The sequence below is a fragment of the Xenopus laevis genome, chromosome 9_10L, assembly GCF_017654675.1.
Source record: "Xenopus laevis strain J_2021 chromosome 9_10L, Xenopus_laevis_v10.1, whole genome shotgun sequence".
NCBI classification, from domain to species: Eukaryota; Metazoa; Chordata; class Amphibia; order Anura; family Pipidae; genus Xenopus; species Xenopus laevis.
This window is the reverse complement of record NC_054387.1, coordinates 49,711,264-49,728,630: the sequence shown is the minus strand read 5'-3', so window position 1 is coordinate 49,728,630 and position 17,367 is coordinate 49,711,264. Positions and strand designations below refer to the sequence as shown.

Genomic DNA, 17,367 nt, shown 5'->3' with positions numbered 1-17,367 from the left:
TAGAATTAGTCATTCTATAACATACTAAAAGTTAACTTATAGATGAACCACCCCTTTTAGGAGTGGCAGAAGATGCAGGCCTTAACGCAGGCTTGCTCTATGGAGAGATAGAGATTATCCACTATGCAATGGTGGGGAGCCATAGAGTTAATGGTCCCCTATGGCTTTAAATGCCTATACTTCCTTATTCCCTAGTTGCTGGGCGGAAGGAATGTATCTAGTTTGGGTTATTAGCATACTGTGTAATGTATATCATTGGCCCAGAAGCCGATGACCATTTCCTGTCACACTTCAATACAGTGTTGGGCAGAGGGGCCGGGCCTTCCTCTTGGATCTTTCATTTGGATTTGATTCTGCAAGTGTCAGTTATCTCGCTGCTGAGATGAATAATGGCTTTAGTGCAGGTTGGTATCAGATTTGACTCATACAGCATTCCTTGCTTTGGAATTGCTTCACTATCAATTCATCAGAACCCTGAAACATGAAAGGGCACCTAACAACTCAGGTATATATTTTTTCATCTAGGGGGGTCATTTACAGCAGAGCTGAGAAGCAGTGGAGCTGATTAGTGAGAGTAGGGGGGAAAGCGGGGGTCCGCTGTCTTGGACAGCACCAGGCAGTAATGTAACTAGAGGGGGCGGGCCCTGGTGCGGAACGTGCAGCCAGGCCCCCCGCCCCCCTCCGTACACCCAGAACTCCCTAGAAGACAGTGGTGCGCGAGCTGCCGGGGGCCCTGAGGGGGTGCGGGCCTTGGCCCAATCGCACCCCTTGCTCCCCCGGTAGTTACGCCACTGGCACCAGGAATATATAAAAAATCTGTCTCGAGCTGCAGATCACTGGGCATGGCAAGCCCTGTACTTTCTCTTGTCATATAGCGAGGCCCTGCCATCACTGCTCCTCAACTTGCACATTTGAATGATGCATTGTTTAAAGGGGAACTATAGCAAAAATTAAAATGTAATATATAATATATAATGCACGCCTGAGCATGTGCGCGTCTGAGCGTGACTGTACGCATGCACAATAGTGAAGGGCAGAGTGAACAAGGACAGAAGATGCTTAATAGGTATCTGCCAATCTGTATTAGAGCTCACGCTTTTAAAATCCCCAGAAATCCTGTCTCTCTACATGCAGGATTTGTGCCAAAGACACTTATTTTGTTTGTGCTGGAATCGGTTATTTGAGTGGGCTCTAACACATCTGCTAGGAAAAGGACCCCCCAGAAAGATAAACTGTCAATGAAAATCTAACACCCAACTCCTGAATGAAAAGAAACTGATACTGAGGGAGGGATAGTGAAGATAACCGTGATTATTTTAGAAAGGGTACATATTTCATAAAGGGCATCTGTTGTGTAAAAATGTTATCCCCAACCAAAGGTGCGGGATAATAGAGCCCGCATTCCGGTTGGGGATAACAGTAGTTTTTTTTTAAAAAAACGCCCTCGCCAGCACTATGCTACCCGCACAGGGAGAGAGATCCCGCTGTGAGCAGCCATGTCCGGTCACTCACATGCGCATAATGATAAATAGTCATGAATAGCTCATTATGCGCATGCGCGTGACGACACATGCACGTCATGCGAGTGCGCATACGGGAGATCCCTCCCTGTACGGGTAACGTAGCGCTAGTGGGGGGCATTTTTTAAAAAAACTACTGTTATCCCTAACCGAAATGCGGCCTCTATTAGCCCGCAGCTTTGGTTGGGGATAACATTTTTACTCAACAGGTATATTTAGAAAGTTTCATATTTCATTATGGTGAAGCTTATATTACATTTTTATTTTCGCAATAGTTCCCCTTTAAGGAATGGCTTGGGGGCAGGAGAAAGGTTGCCTATGTGCTTTGTCTGCCATTGCCTTAAGCATTAGAATGTGTGCTGTCTCAGTGTTTTCCCCAGAACCCAAAAACTAAGCAGTAATGCACCTGGGGGTTTAGTTGGCCTTTAGAACACATTGCAGCAGTGCTGGGCATATTTCTTCTTAATTAATGTTTAATTCAGTCCATTAAGTGCAGAGTGGGGTCTTTATATTCTGGGTACAGGATTTGCTTGTCAGCACCACCAAATCAGTAGCAGGGAAGAAAGAATGAGAAGCCACGTAACGGAAACAATATGGGAATCTGGAAAGGAAACAGATAAAGATAATGACGTATCCTGTTTAATTAGTAAACAAATTCAACAACAATCCAGTCATTGAGATAGAGTGCAAGCTGTTATATTCATAATTATAACAAATGCGACTGAAGCTCTACATCACATGACATTGCTATAGAAACAAAGGGCAACGTTATAAACTGTTTAATAACCATTTACAATACTGGGACCCCATGGCCTGAATAGGGGCAACAGGGGTCTTGACGAGGCCTAGGAGAGCGACTATCCCTGCCCCTCCCCCTTTTTTCTATTACAGGTCGCTGATTGGCTGGCGGGTCCCAGGTGAATGAGCAGAGGCACCGGGACGTGGAGGAAGAAGGACGCAGCATCGGGACGTGGTCATCGCATCTTCACGGCTCGCGGCATGGAGGCGGGTGTGGACTGGGAGGTGGCGAGATGACGTGGATCTTCGTGGCTCCAGGGGGATATCGGTCAATCCCCACTCCTTGGTACACGGTCAGGTGGCGGGAAGGGGGGTAAAAGGGACACTAATCTCGCCAGCTCTACGGTGCACTACGGGTAGGGGCCCCCTATCCACAGTCAAAAGACTGCGGCCGGCGGCACGGTCGGCCAGGAAGGGCGCCCAGGGTCAGCCCACTCGGGGACGGGGCAGTGGTTTAACGGCCGGGACACACGTGCCTGGCCAGGTACCTGTGGCGGCCTGGGAGGAGTGGCCAGGTACTTCAAGCTCGGCTCAGGCCAGGAATAAGCCCCAAGGCCACTATCGGGCGCTCCCGCTTGGGAGGGGAGTGGGGAGCGCGGCAGTAGGTTCGAGATGACTAGACAATTGGAACCGAGGGCGGCACAGCAGGTCCAGGAGCAGGTGGTCGGGGCGCAATCGGCGGCGGTCACCTAGGTCTAGGAGTGGGTCCCACACCCGGGGGAGGTCACGGAGGAGCTCCACGGCTCGGCGGGAGGCCAGGGTGGCCAGGGACAGGGTCACCGGGACCAGCCCCCCCTAGGGAGCAGGGAGGTGGAGGGAACGCTCTCGCTCTTTCATGTCCTGCAGGTATGGTTCCAGTGATTCCAGTGGGGACCTGGATAGGATCGGAGGGTCGAGGCGCAGACGGACTACTAGGGGCTACTCTCCCGGTCGGGGACATGGGTCCCACAGGTGGCATTCCTCCGACAGCCACAGAAGGTCCGGCAGATGCCGCTCATCGGGGAGGAGCAGGAAGACCACAAGGAGCCGGTCGGTTGACAGGTCCAGGAGGCACATCGGAAGTCGTCCAGCCGATGGCAATAGGCGAGTCTCTGCCCACAGGTCATCCAACAGAGCACATACGGTGGACAGGCAGATGGCCTCGCATGGGCCTGGATCGGGCGAGGAGCATCAACACAGCTGGCGAGTCTGGTTACGGTCCCTGAGGTTTTGACGGCCAAGGGGCCAGGAGGTGAGCTTCAGGGCTGCACACAAGGGGCAGGGCAAGGGGAGGACACCGCTACACTTTTGAACGGGTTAAAGCAATTCCTAGCTGGTTAAGAGAACCAGAGGTCTGGTACAGTGGGTGGCCCGTCCCAGGTTTGGGGCGCGGGGGCTAAGGTCGCCGCGGCGTCCGGGGTGCCAGCGGTTACGGCGGGGGCAGGCGACGTGGCAGGTGCAGGCGCGGGGAAGGACCTGGCCCCGGGGGACAAGAGGGAGGCTGAAAAAAGCGAATCAGAGAGGGAGGTTTTAGGCGGTATAGTGGACTTGGCCAGGCAGAATGCCTATGTGACGTTCGACGGGCCCTTAGGGGTTCATGTTAAACGGGAGGTGAAGGAAAAGATTTGGAAAGGGGAGCTGTTTTCTCTTCTCCCCTTGGACGAAACGATAGAGTTGAAGGTGGAGGATAAGAAGGATGGTAAGAAAGAGGAGGAGGAGAAGAAGAAGAAATATTCCAAATTGCCCAAGACCTTTGGTAACTGGCTGAGGGCGTTTTGTATCTTGGCCAGTATCATAGGGGAAAAGCACCCAGAAAAATGCTCTTCATTATTCTGTTATGTGGACGGAGTTTGGGAAGCATTTAAGGTGTATGGCGGTCTTGCCTGGTGGCGTTACGACGAACAATTCCGGCAACGGTTGGCTGCTAACCCTACCATGAGATGGGATCAGATGGACATTACCCTCTTGCTCAAACTCATGATGGCCCAGAAGACATCCCCCTTTCAAAAGGGGGCCGGGGGGCAGCAGGCCACCTCCTCGGCCCCAATTAAGCCAGGATACTGTTTGACCATTTCCCAGCCCATCACTGGGCAACTTGAGGGTTTCCCTGTTGGGAGTAGTCCCTAAGAAAGACCCAGGGAAATTCTGGTTGATACACCATTTGTCGTACCCTAAGGGTGGGTCGGTAAACGATGATATCGACAGGGATTTGTGCTCAGTTTCGTATACTTCTTTCGACCAAGCGGTTGCGATGGCAGGTCGGGGGGCCCTTATGGCCAAGGCTGACATTGAAGCTGCTTTTCGCTTACTTCCCATACACCCTGAATGCCATCATTTGTTAGGTTGCTGGTTTGACAGAGCCTTTTTTGTGGACCTGTGTTTGCCCATGGGGTGCTCCATTTCTTGCGCATACTTCGAGGCATTTAGCACGTTTTTGGAATGTGTTGTGCGAAAATGGTTGGGTTTGCTCACTGTGGTCCATTACTTGGACGACTTCCTTTGCGTAGGTCCAGCGAGGTCGGATATTTGCTTCCACATCTTACATACATTGCAGGAGATTACAGAGCAATTTGGGGTTCCTTTGCGCCTGGGAAGACTGAGGGTCCCGCGACCACTATGCAGTTTCTAGGATTGGAAATAGATTCGGTGGCCGGGGAATGTCGTCTTCCGTTCAGCAAGGTGCGCGATTTAAGGGATGAAGTTGGCAGGATCAAGCTGGTTAGTAAACCCACTTTGTCGTTGCTGGGGAAGTTGAACTTTGCCTGCCAAATCATACCAGTGGGCAGAGTTTTTAGTAGAAGATTGGCTCAATCGCCGTCAGGCGCGACCTCACCCCTGTGCGGCTTAACAAGGAGGTGTGGACAGATCTCGGGGTTTGGGATACGTTTATTAGGGACTTTAATGGTACCATACTGTTCCAGGCGGCAAAAACCACGGTGCTGGAACTGCAACTTTTTACGAACGCGGCGGGGAGCGTGGGGTTCGGGCGTACTTAGCCGGGAAGTGGTGTGCGCAACAATGGCCTAAGGAGTGGGTTGATTCAAAGTTAGTTCGGAACTTGCAGTTTCTCGAGTTATTCCCGATAGTGGTGGCTTTGTTTGTTTGGGAGGCCAAGTTGCGTGACCGGAGTATCGTATTCTTTTTCGGATAACATGAGTGTGGTGCATGGGATTAACAGTTGGTCGGCGGCTTCACCACCGGTTGTTAGGCTGCTTAGGGTCCTTGTGTTGCGGTGCCTTAACTTGAACATTCGGTGCAGGGAGTGTCATGTGGCGGGTGTGAAGAACGTTATTGCTGACGCACTTTTTCTGTTTCAGTGGGAACGGTTTTGGCAGGAGGTGCCGGATGCGGAAAAGGAGGGCTCCCATTTCCCAGTTAATCTTTGGCAGCTTGGGATCGGAAATTGATGGAGTTGGTGGAGAAATCAGTGGCCAAATCGACATGAGCGGCTTATAGTAAGGTGTGGGACGAATGGAAACAATTAGAGGATTTGTCTGGTGGTTTCTACTCAACGGAGGATAAGAGGGCTGCGTTGCTTTGGTATGTGACCTGGCTGGCTGAGGCTGGCAAGTCCGCAGCAGTTATCAAAAAGCGTATGGCGGCTTTGGTGTTTCTTTTTAAGTTGGAGAGATCGGGGGATCCCACAAAAGACTTTCTGATCAGGCAGGCTATCCATGGCCTTAAGAGGGGTAAGGTTTCTCGGGACAACAGACGGCCGATTTCTTTCGCATTGCTCTTCAGACTGCAGGAGGCGATGCCGTGTTGCTGTGGTGCAGTTTTTGAGACGTTGTTGTTCCAGGCGGCTTTTGTGCTGGCCTTTTTTGGAGCTTTTCGGGTGGGCGAGTTGGTGAGCAGTAGCAAAAAAGTGCCTGGAGGATTGTGGGTGAGGGACCTGAGCCTTGATGACTCTTCGATCCAGGTACGGCTTCGCAAATCCAAGACAGATGTATGGGGAAAAGGGGTGGATGTGGTATTGTACAAGATGGACGGCGGTTTAGCTTGTCCGGTGGGGGGCATGGAGAGGTACTTGGCTGTGAGACCCAACATTGAGACATCCTTGCTTGTTCGTGTGGACGAGTCCCCATTGACTCGATTTCAGTTTTTGAGTGTGCTTCGGAAGGGCCTACAAGAAGTGGGCGTGTAGCCGGCTGACTTTGGGACGCATTCCTTCCGAATTGGTGCGGCGACTGTAGCGGCGCTGTTAGGTTTAGGTGAGGCCATGGTCATGAAGATAGGACGATGGGACTCACAACGGTTCCGAGGATACATACGGCTGGGGTTGCTGGTTCAGTAAGCACTCTAATAATTAATAGTTCTTTACTATTAACGTTACTTTATGCTCTTGGGAATGTATTTGGTTTTGATGTGTGGATGTTTATATATTCTTTGCAAAATGTGGTTCTATTGAAAAAAAAGGTCGGGTGAATGTACATTGGTTTGGTGTTCCAGGCCTGCGGTGGCCTGGTGTATGGCCTCTGTTACTGCAGAACATCAGGTCAGGTCAGCGGCCAGATGTGCTGGTCATACATGCTGGGGGCAATGACATGGGCCTGTGCTCTCAGATGGAGTTGGTGGTGAAAATGAAGCAGGACTTGGATAAAATTCGGCAATTGTTCCCAGATGTAATACTGGTTTGGTCTGAGATGGTACCGCGTTTGGAGGTATGCCAGGGATGGGGACAAAATGGATAGGAGCAGGGGCAAGGTAAACAAGTTGATGGCCTCTTTTGTGAGGAAGTTCAGGGGAATTGTGGTACGGCACACAGACCTGGATGATAAGATGCTGGAGTATTAGGGAAGGATGGGGTACACTTATCAGTATTGGGGATGTCCTTTTTTACATTGGCACTCATGGAGGGCATTGAACGAGCCCTAGGTTACTTGGATGGGGGAGTCGTGCCACGCTTAAGGTTTCAAGCAGCCACGCCAGTGGCGGAGGGTACCTTTGCAAGGACCCCCAGGGGAAGTTAAAAGGGGGTATTCCATAGTGAGTGGGAGTAGCCTGGTAGGCCTGGGTCCTTATGGTAAGGTAGGCAGCCCGGTTTAGGGTTTGGAGAATGGAACAGGAACCTATCTTGGCAGTTTGGGTACAGCCACCCCACCCCCATTCCCCTCTCCCCCGGGTGGGGGAATAATATGTTAAAGGTTAAAAGTTTGTTATACAAACGGTTGTTAAAAGGTTAAAATGTTATAAATGTTAATTATTTTATTACTGTGTTTATATAAACAACTGCGGCCATCTCTTTCCAAACCAGTGGTATGTATGTATTATTTGGGGTAGGAGGTTTGTAGTGTGGGGGGAGGCAGGGGGAGAGTTGCAGAATCGACAATGCACCCGGCATGGTTATCCTTTGTGTTGCCATTAGTTATAATTAGTGCTTATAGGGGTGGTTCACCTTTAAATTAAGTTTTATTATGTTATAGAATGGCCAATTCTAAGCAACTTTTCAAATAACCTTAATTTTTTTCTTTTTTATTAGTTTTTCAAAAATGTGCCTTCTTCTTCCAGCTTCCAAATGGGGGTCATTGATGCCATCTAAAAAAATAAATGCTCTTTAAAGCTAGAAATGTATTGTTATTGCTACTTTTTATTACTCTTCTTTCTATCCAGGTCCTCTCCTATTCAAATTCCAGACTTTTATTCAAAATCAGTGCATGGTTGCTAGGGACATTTGGATCCTAGCAACCAGATTGCTGAAATTGCAAACTTCAAAGCTGCAGAATAAAAAGCTAAAAAACGTAAAAAACTCAAATAAAAAGCAATTGCAAATTGTCTCAGAATATCACCATCTATATCATATTAAAAATGTACGCAAAGGTGAATAACCCCTGTAATGATGTATTTTGCATATGGTCACAAAGTATATATTATTCTGATCTTGTTGATATGCTCAAATTAGGGCAAATGTTAATTTTCACGTGAATGCCCCCTGTTACTTACTATCACGCTGGATGACATTGATTATAGTTTGCCCTCCAAAAAGTTGTATATTGGAATCCTCCTTTTTGCCTTTACAGTAGTATCCATCTGTATCACTTTTCTTAAGGTCCTCTAGGGTCATGCTGAAATTCTGAATTGTCCCAGAAAATCTAAGGCGATCCGTATAACTATTGTTTACTGTCAATAATATGATTGGTTGACTGTTGTTGCAGATTACTGCTTTGTTGACGTTTGTATGGTTTGCCATGCAGAAGATGGTATCTACAGTACATAAAAAATATTATGGCAATTTTTTTTTCACTCGTTCAACAACTCTCCCTACTATACCAGCTATTCCGACAGCCATAGTCCCTTCCTAGAGATTATTATCCCCACTGCTACTATAGGCACCATCTCTCCCTACTATACCTGCTATCCCACAGTCACACTCCCTTCCCAGAGACTATTATCCCCACTGTTACTATAGGCACCATCTCTCCCTACTATACCTGCTATCCCACAGCCACAGTCCCTTTCCAGAAACTATTATCCCCACTGTTACTATAGGCACCATCTCTCCCTACTATACCTGTTATCCCACAGTCACAGTCCCTTCCCAGAGACTATTATCCCCACTGTTACTATAGGCACCATCTCTCCCTACTATACCTGCTATCCCACAGTCACACTCCCTTCCCAGAGACTATTATCCCACTGTTACTATAGGCACCATCTCTCCCTCCTATACTTGCTATCCCACAACTACAGTTCCTTTCCAGAAACTATTATCCCCACTGTTACTATAGGCACCATCTCTCCCTACTATACCTGTTATCCCACAGTCACGGTCCCTTCCCAGAGACTATTATCCCCACTGTTACTATAGGCACCATCTCTCCCTACTATACTTGCTATCCCACAGCTACAGTCCCTTTCCAGAAACTATTATCCCCACTGTTACTATAGGCACCATCTCTCCCTACTATACCTGCTATCCCACAGCCACAGTCCCTTTCCAGAAACTATTATCCCCACTGTTACTATAGGCACCATCTCTCCCTACTATACTTGCTATCCCACAGCTACAGTCCCTTTCCAGAAACTATTATCCCCACTGTTACTATAGGCACCATCTCTCCCTACTATACCTGTTATCCCACAGCCACAGTCCCTTCCCAGAGACTATTATCCCCACTGTTACTTTAGGCACCACCTCTCCCTACTATACCTGCTATCCTACAACCACTCTTCACTCCCAGTATCCCACTGCTACTATAGGAATAATCTCTTCCTACTATACTTACCATTACTTGTCTTCTGATAAATAGCGCTAAGTTCCCCTTGACAAGTTTCAGAGTGACAGTAGGCCGAAGCTAGTAATTTCCAGCTAAAGCCGTTTGCTGTTATAGAGAAATTCTGAATTTGGCCAGAAAATGTCAGTTCATGTGTATAACTGCTTAGGCTTTTGTCTACCTTCACAGATATCAGTTGTGACCCATCTAAACGCAAGGTTAAGGACAGCTCTCTGATGTCTGTCTCCTCATCCACTGAGCACTGTATGGTGGCTGAATTTCCGGTATACTCCTTGACATTCATTGGGTGTTGAGAAATTTCGGTCTGCAAAGCTACAGATACAATCACAGGAGAGAGTGTTAGGAAGTGAGTGGGGCCCTATACAATTAACTGGAGCTTCCCCACACTGATGGCAAGAGAAATGAGCCATTAATAAACACCACTGAGTCCCAAATATTGCCTTGCCTGCCCAGAAGGTCAAGATATTGCTGCATTTAGGAAATAACTGATGTCCAGTCTCGTAGAGCAGTCCTGCCCCCCCCTCTCATTGCAGCCCTGATCTTACATTAAACTTTCCATTTGTTAAACTGCAATACCAGTGCCCCGTGACAGATAGGACAGAGTTTCTATAGTTGTGTGCTAATTCCCATTCAGATGAGTTGGGGATTTAGTAGAGTCTGAAACCATAATAATAAGGAATATAAATGTTTTGTAAATATAGAAAAAATGGTTTGCTCCATAAGCTACATTCTCCCATTCTACTTACAGAAGGAAGAGAAGAGGAAGGAAATGAAGAAGACACAGATAACACCCATGTTGTAAAGAGGAGAGAGGACATATGCCAGTCCTGAAATCTGTAAGACAAAAGGACAGGTAGGGAGTTATGTACAGAATATATTCATGTCACTACAATGTTCCGCTGTGCCAACTTTCTTCCGTTACAAAGGGAACTGCCAAAATATCCACATTAGGGCTTAATGATTTCTGCCCCTGCCACACATGCAGGAGACTAAGGGTCGCAGAAGCACATCCCTTAGTGCTCAATCACCTCCAACATGCTGTAAGGACAGTGCTGCACCCTGCACCTTGCCTTAGTTAAAAAATATCCAGCACAAGGTGCAAGACAAAATGACGGTAAGTGCACGGCAGCCCTGTACTTACCTTCTGCCCCAGGGCAGTTGGTAAGTACAGGGCCTGCATCCACTGGCAATACACGTCTGAATAACACGTAGCTATACACGATAAGTTCCGCTCGTTTAGCGAGGTCACCAAGTAAGCAATGACAGGGCGATATCAGGTTAGTCTGAAAGTTCAGCCAAGGGCATATTAGAACAAAGAGAATGGGCGCCGACGGGACATAGACCGTATCAACTAGCAGATGCGGTCCTCAGTCGCCAGAGAAATCAAACCTCTCTGATTGATATCTTGGCCAGATATCGATCGGGGAGAACCGTTGGAAGCCCCATACACGGGGAGATAAGCTGCCGAATCAGTCTTTAATCTTTAATATCCCGTGTATGGCCATCTTAAGGGGGCAGGAGGGTGGTGTGTCTACATATTCTTCCCAAATAATTCAGAATACAGAAAGGTGTTTAGGAGGGAAATGTAGGTGTAACAAAGACAAATGACCTTATTAAGTCGGAAGCCAAATGGTAGAATTATTCTGAAAGCAAGCATGGGGGATTTTTGTTTTTAAACAAGGAAGTGTTTTGAGAATGTCTCTCCACTGGCATTGCTTTGGCACCTGTAAGGGCAAGTAGGAGATGCAGTGTCATTTCTGAGGTCACTGTCACCTGGTTTCCAGTCTTTTAATGGTAAAGTGCCAGGTAATTATCGATAGTAATTATATAAAATAGCATTTATTGTGCCAGGAGTAACTAGAAAAGCAACAGCTTGTGTGCAAATCAGGGAATCTGCAGAGATAGTCTCTAGCCGTTTTATGCCATTTTCTGAGTGATATACACCTGAATGTGAGTGTCTAAGAGTGAAAGAGGCTAAATACTGTAAGCAATGATAGATTAAACTGTTAGGAGCCACATGTCAAGACTGGGCTTCAGAATAGGCCCTGACACTCCCAAAGGCCCAATAAATAGTGACTGTCTATGTTAGAGTTGGGTCAGTGCATAAAGGGCACGTGACTAAGGTCCTTGCGCCAACCCATCATTGCACTCTAGCCACGTGCCTCTTCTGCCTGCCACAAGTTCTGACCTGGTGTATAAACTCTTATAGACCCCCTCCTCCCCCTTCCTCTCTCTTGTTCTGCGTCTCCATTGTCAGTACTCCCTATGTCTATCTTTTTATACTTTTATTCTCCCAAACGTTTTGGTGCTAATGGGGCAATTTACAGGCAGATTTAAGCAGACCCCTTTATTTCGAGTTAGCAGCTTATCTGCTCGTGTATGGGTCGTCCCTGGCAGACATCCAGATAGATATTTGGAATATTATCAGCTAGATATCGATTGGACAAGCTTCAAATTCCATCGAGCAAGGACAACTTTGGTGAGTGAATCTGGTGCTCTCTCCGTGTGCAAACTAATTTAACCCAGAATATAGGTGGCCAAATTACCTGTATGATCATTTTTACGCTCTCTTATCTGCCATCAGTGGCATTACTAGAGACCCAAGGGCCCCGGTGCGGAAATGTACAACTGGGCCCCCCGTGCACTACTGCCTGGACCACAACTATTACTGATCTAATGTCAGAGGACTACATTTAAAGATAGAATAAATAGAATGGAAAAATAGAATACAGTTAGTGTGATTATTTTTTATAAAGGGCTTAGTTCAGGAAGATGAATGCCTTATAAACAGCTCCCTTTTTAAATGAAAAAAAAAATCTAGTTTTAAACTATATGATGAATTCATTGAGTGGTACATTTAGTGTAATCGTTGACAATTCAAAACTAAACTGCTTCTAGACTTAATTGGAATTAAACTAAAACTTACAGACGAGCGTTTTTACCTGCGCTCCCCTGCGTTCCAGTTTCATTCGTTCAGCCTCAGGGGAGCGCAGGAGTAAACTTACAGCCCCATTGAAAAGAATTCAGTGAGTCTACTCCTTCGCTCCCCTGCAGCTGAATGCATCTGTAAGACTCCTTAAATTGCCATGTGTGATGTTAAAGTAAGACTAGCACCACGACCACAACAAACATGCTGACACTTATTGCCCAGGTCTACACCTGCTTTGACTCTGTTATATTCCACCATTATACATACAGCCTAATTACTGACTGTTCTTCAGTTTAGATAGTAATTCCAATTTCAAATTCCATGGGATGCAATATATATTCACATTACCCCAATCATTGGTAATCAACAGCAATTTTGCCCCATACATAAAACATGGGCATAGTAACATTGTAAGTTAGTTTGAAAAAAGACACACGTCCATCAAGTTCAACATTTTAACTCTATATTTGACCTGCCTGCCAGTTTATCCAGAAGAAGGCAAATAACCCCAATTTGAAGTTGCTGCTGCAAAATATCCTTCCTATCTCCCAGATGCAATTGTAGCAGAAACTGGATCATCATGTACAAAGACCTATTCTCAGTAACCCTGTTTTTCTTGCTACTTGCTACCAATTAAACACAGTAAGTTAAATTGAAAAAAGACATATATTTAATCTGCCTAACTGCTAGTTGATCCAGAGGAAGGCAAAAAAAAACCCATTGAAGCTTTTCCAATTTGCCTCAGGGGGAAAAAATTCAGAGAATACTTCAGAAATGCTTGTACCAGAAATGCATTTTTAGCACATTAACCCCAGGCATAACAGTAAAACTGGGGCACCAGGGTCCGCCTAAGAAGTTTGAACTTAGGGGCCTTAACTAAATATGAAAAACCAAAGGTAAAAAAAGGTGCCCACTCCAATATTGAGGGCAGCTTATAGAAATTCTGATCAGTAACTACCGAACAGATACAACACACAGGGCCGGATTTACATTGCGGGCGCCCCTAGGCCCACTGCCGTTCGTCGCCCCTGTCCCCTCCCCTTTATTCGTGCAAATTTTAATGGAGATTGTATCTACTGTGCATCACCTGTGTTTTTGAACCAGTGTGGGTGTGGTTGGGCAGCATGCCGCCCCCCTAAAATCCTGCCACCCTAGGCCCGGGCCTAGGTGGCCTTTCCACAAATCCGTGCCTGACAACACATGCAGCTCCCACAACAACCAATTGAAAGTTTAGCAGAGGTCTATGCATTTTATAAAGAAAGTGAGAGGACTCTTACTCCTGTTACAATTAGAGCAACATGATTTACTGTCAGGGTATCTCCAGGGAAGCACACAGAGATATAATATAATGTAAACTGTTATTAAGTTCTCATTCTAGGGATACAGTTTCCATTTATAACACTTCCAAGCCCCCTGGTTTTGCAGGACAGTGATCCCTATAAGACCATAGTGTCAGTGGACTAACTCAAGAACAAAATGTTGATTATTATATAAACTCCCATTAAAAATTATCTCAGGAATACGTGGCAGTATTTAAATGTATTCAACAAAATGACAGATGTTCAAAGGCCTTAATAACTTTACAAACCACTTTATGCCCCTCTTTGACACAAAACATATACTTTATAAATGCCTTCTCAAAACACAAGGCTATAGAAGCTGCAAACTCACTGGGCAATAAACCCATCACCATCTTACTTTGAGCCAACGTCGCTGTCATCATGGCAGTACATAAGACCGGAACAGGAGACCGCGGGATCGACATTATCCACGGAACGATTTAACAATAGCACTTAGCACTTAGCCACTTAGCACTTAGCCTCCCCAGGACTTCATTTAATCTGCCCATGAATGTGACCTAAATTACATCACCAGCATAGGACAGGCCACTTGAGCTTCCTATAGTGATAAATACAAACTTACATTTAGGTATAGAGACAGTATATACGGTAGCTACAAAATGGTGCACAAACAGAAGGCGCATCATGCACCATTGCATTTGATTTACAACGAATTTCATTCATTCATTATCTCACATGAATTCTAATGATCTACATTTTGCCAAACACATTGTTAAGACCTTGTGTAAAGTTTGCAGTACAGTTTTAAAATTCAGCACACAGGGAAGCCATGATTAAAGCTGAAAGGGTAAGTCATCTAATACATGGAAATAGATGTCACTTCTCAAGGGAGGTATATACTGTATATAATAACTCTGCAATCATTTTTTTTCATAATATAATATTAGTCATTATACATATATTATAATGCAAGTTTTAATTGCACTTAATGCAATTTTAAGGGGGGGTAAAATGTTAACTACTATCCTAGGACCCCTCCCCAATCCTGAATTGGCTACCCTTTAATCTCACAACTAGTCCTGATTGTGTACCTGGCTAGAAAATGCAGAATAAAGCAGTGGGGTTAAATATCGAGCTGCTTCAGCTCCTTTTCTTTCAGCTCACCAACATGGAGCAGGTAAAGCGGTGTCTGAATCAACTTGAACTACGTATGCTCCTGGGACACATAGAAGAGGACCCAAAGCAGCACAATAGATCCAATCAACCCTGCTGCCAGGTACATAGACAGTTGTGAGACTCATGGGTGGTATGGTTCTTCCAGGTCTTGATTGAGAATCAGAATAGGCCCTGGAATTTCAGGTACAAACAGCCCCCACAGACCCAATAAATAGTGACTGTCTATATCAGGGGTCCCCAACCTTCTTTACCAAGAGTTGGTAAGCAACACAGGCATGCAAAAACATCCTGGGTGCCAAATAAGAGCTCTGATTGGCTATTTGGTAGTCCCTATGTGCACTGGCAGCCTACAGGAGTCTCTGTTTGTTAGTATGCATGTTTTTTATGCAACCAAAACTTGCCTCAACCAAAACAAGCCTGGAATTCAAAATAAGCACCTGCTTTCATGCCACTGGGAGCAACATCCAAGGGGTTGGTGAGCAACATGTTGCTCGCAAGCTACTGGTTGGGGACCACTGGTCTATATCAACTTAAGCTCCCCATAGACACGACGATTCTTCTTGCCGAACAATCGATTTTAGGGAAGTCCGACCAATCCTTCGAAATTATCGTGTGGTTAGTGGGATTCGAACGTTTGTACATCTTATGATTTTTCGGCCGACATCTGTCAGGAAATTGATCGGCCAGGTTAAAAAATCTTTATCGGTCCCAGTGCAATCTATTTACAGTATGTTTGCAGGGCCAAGCAGGCAGCTCCCCTTTGTTTCCTGGCAAATTGGTCTTTTAAGTTGATGGTAAATTCTTACGATTGTACGCAAATTGTACAATTGAAAATCGTGATCTCAGGATGACTATCTTTTAAAAATCTCAACATTTATGGCCAGCTTTACAGCAGCCCCTCTGGCATTTGCCAGAACCAGTCCCGGGCCAGGCCAGCTGGGCGCCCCAGGAAATCATTTAAAAATGATTTATTTTTTCTCTGTAATAATAAAACAGTACCTTGTACTTGATCCAAACTAAGATATAATTAATCCTTATTGGAAGCAAAACCAGCCTATTGGGTTTATTTAATGTTTACATCATTTTCTAGTAGACTCAAGGTACGAAGATCAAAAATACAGAAAGATCCATTATCTGGAAAACCCAAGCATTCTGGATAACAGGTCCCGTACCTGTTCTATAGATATACACACTGTTATAGTCATTCTTTACTAGGCTACCTCAACACACAAGGTACTGGTGAGATTTTAGGGTTAATTTTCAAACTCAGTTGCAAAACTTTCATGTTTTCAGGTTTTGATTCCAATAAGGATTCATTCTATGTTAGTTGCGATCAAGTACCAGCTGCAGTTTTATTATTACAGAGAAAAAGGAAATAATTTTTAAAAGTGTGGGTTATTTGGATAAAATGGAGTCTATCAGAGTTTTCTGCAATAATAATTTACTCGCACGTTGATGGTCGCAAAACTTAAATACAACTTGTGCCTCATAAACCAGAGAGACAGATCATGCACTTGCACTAATGCAGCGCTATTATGCTGGAATTCTGGGAAAAGAAAACACTATTGTGGGAATAAAACAGGACATTTTGCACGTGTTTTGTCCTAGTTCACAGCACTTGCTTTTATAACTCAGCCAATTTGTGCTTTCGATTATTACGGACATATAAATGTGTAAATAAATGAAACTGAATTCTAGATATCCTTATTATTGTATTTTTTTGAGTTGAGGGTAAACTGCAATTGTTTCGAGCAAATAGGACTTAGGTTACTTACCTATGACTTTGCTGCCGGATTGCACAAGCTTCACTGAACATCTGCCACTGTTCCACCAACTCTTATACTGTGCGCAAACAATAACAATTTCACTTCTGCTTTTTACTTGTGATTTTATTTTTTTCACATTGGAAACAGATCTTTTTACCGTATCTGGGTTTGGGACTTCTGCAATTTGTTTTGGCAAAGCAGAACTTTTTATTCTCTTATTTTGTTATAGTTGAGCTCAAGACAGTTTTTGGTCTTGCCCATTAACTGTAAAGTAAAATAATAGATTGTTAGTGAAACTAGAGCATATAAAGTGATCAGGGATTCTTTTTCAGTACCGGTATGGGATCCATTATCTGGAAAACCGTTATTCGGAAAGCTCTGAATCACGGAAAGGCTCCATTTTATCAAAATAATCCAATTTTCTCTCTCTGTAATAATAAAATAGTAACTTGTACTTAATCCAAACTGAGATATAATTAATCCTTATTGGAAGCAAAACCAGCCTAATGGGTTTATTTAATGTTTACTTGATTTTCTTTTAGACTTAAGGAATGAAGATCTAAATTACGGAAAGTTCCATTATCCGGAAAACCCCAGGTCCCAGGGGCGAAACTACAGAACAAGCAGACCCTCCAGCTGCAGGGGGGTCCAGCAGGTATAGGGGCA

The 17,367-nt window shown here is 45.3% G+C and overlaps 1 protein-coding gene and 1 long non-coding RNA gene across 3 annotated transcripts in view; one reads left to right on the top strand and one right to left on the bottom strand.

Moving 5' to 3' along the window:
* Positions 1 to 1,251: 1,251 nt before the first annotated feature.
* On the bottom strand, positions 1,252 to 16,764 carry LOC108701150. The gene is made up of 5 exons (XM_018235407.2): positions 16,711 to 16,764; positions 10,276 to 10,363; positions 9,521 to 9,841; positions 8,238 to 8,498; positions 1,252 to 2,121 (listed from the first exon to the last, which is right to left on the bottom strand). The coding sequence occupies exons 2-5, from the start codon at positions 10,322 to 10,324 to the stop codon at positions 2,054 to 2,056; spliced, it is 699 nt and encodes a 232-aa protein (XP_018090896.1). The 5' UTR covers positions 10,325 to 10,363; positions 16,711 to 16,764; the 3' UTR covers positions 1,252 to 2,053.
* The window catches only part of LOC121398206, a 100,439-nt gene continuing 85,186 nt past the window's right edge, over positions 2,115 to 17,367 (top strand). For both annotated transcript variants that reach the window (XR_005964179.1, XR_005964178.1), the window contains exons 1-2: positions 2,115 to 3,549; positions 10,278 to 10,382. This is a non-coding gene — a long non-coding RNA (uncharacterized LOC121398206). The remainder of the gene's footprint in view (positions 3,550 to 10,277; positions 10,383 to 17,367) is intronic.

Excerpts from the sequence above, each read along its gene's own strand:
- LOC108701150 (XM_018235407.2), bottom strand. The coding sequence starts at position 10,324 with ATGGGTGTTATCTGTGTCTTCTTCATTTCCTTCCTCTTCTCTTCCTTC. Across the intron at positions 8,499-9,520 it reads TTATCAGAAGACAAGTAATG|ATACCATCTTCTGCATGGCA; the intron begins GTAAGTATAGTA and ends TATGTACTGTAG. Across the intron at positions 2,122-8,237 it reads CAATGTCATCCAGCGTGATA|ATTCCCATATTGTTTCCGTT; the intron begins GTAAGTAACAGG and ends TTTCCTTTCCAG.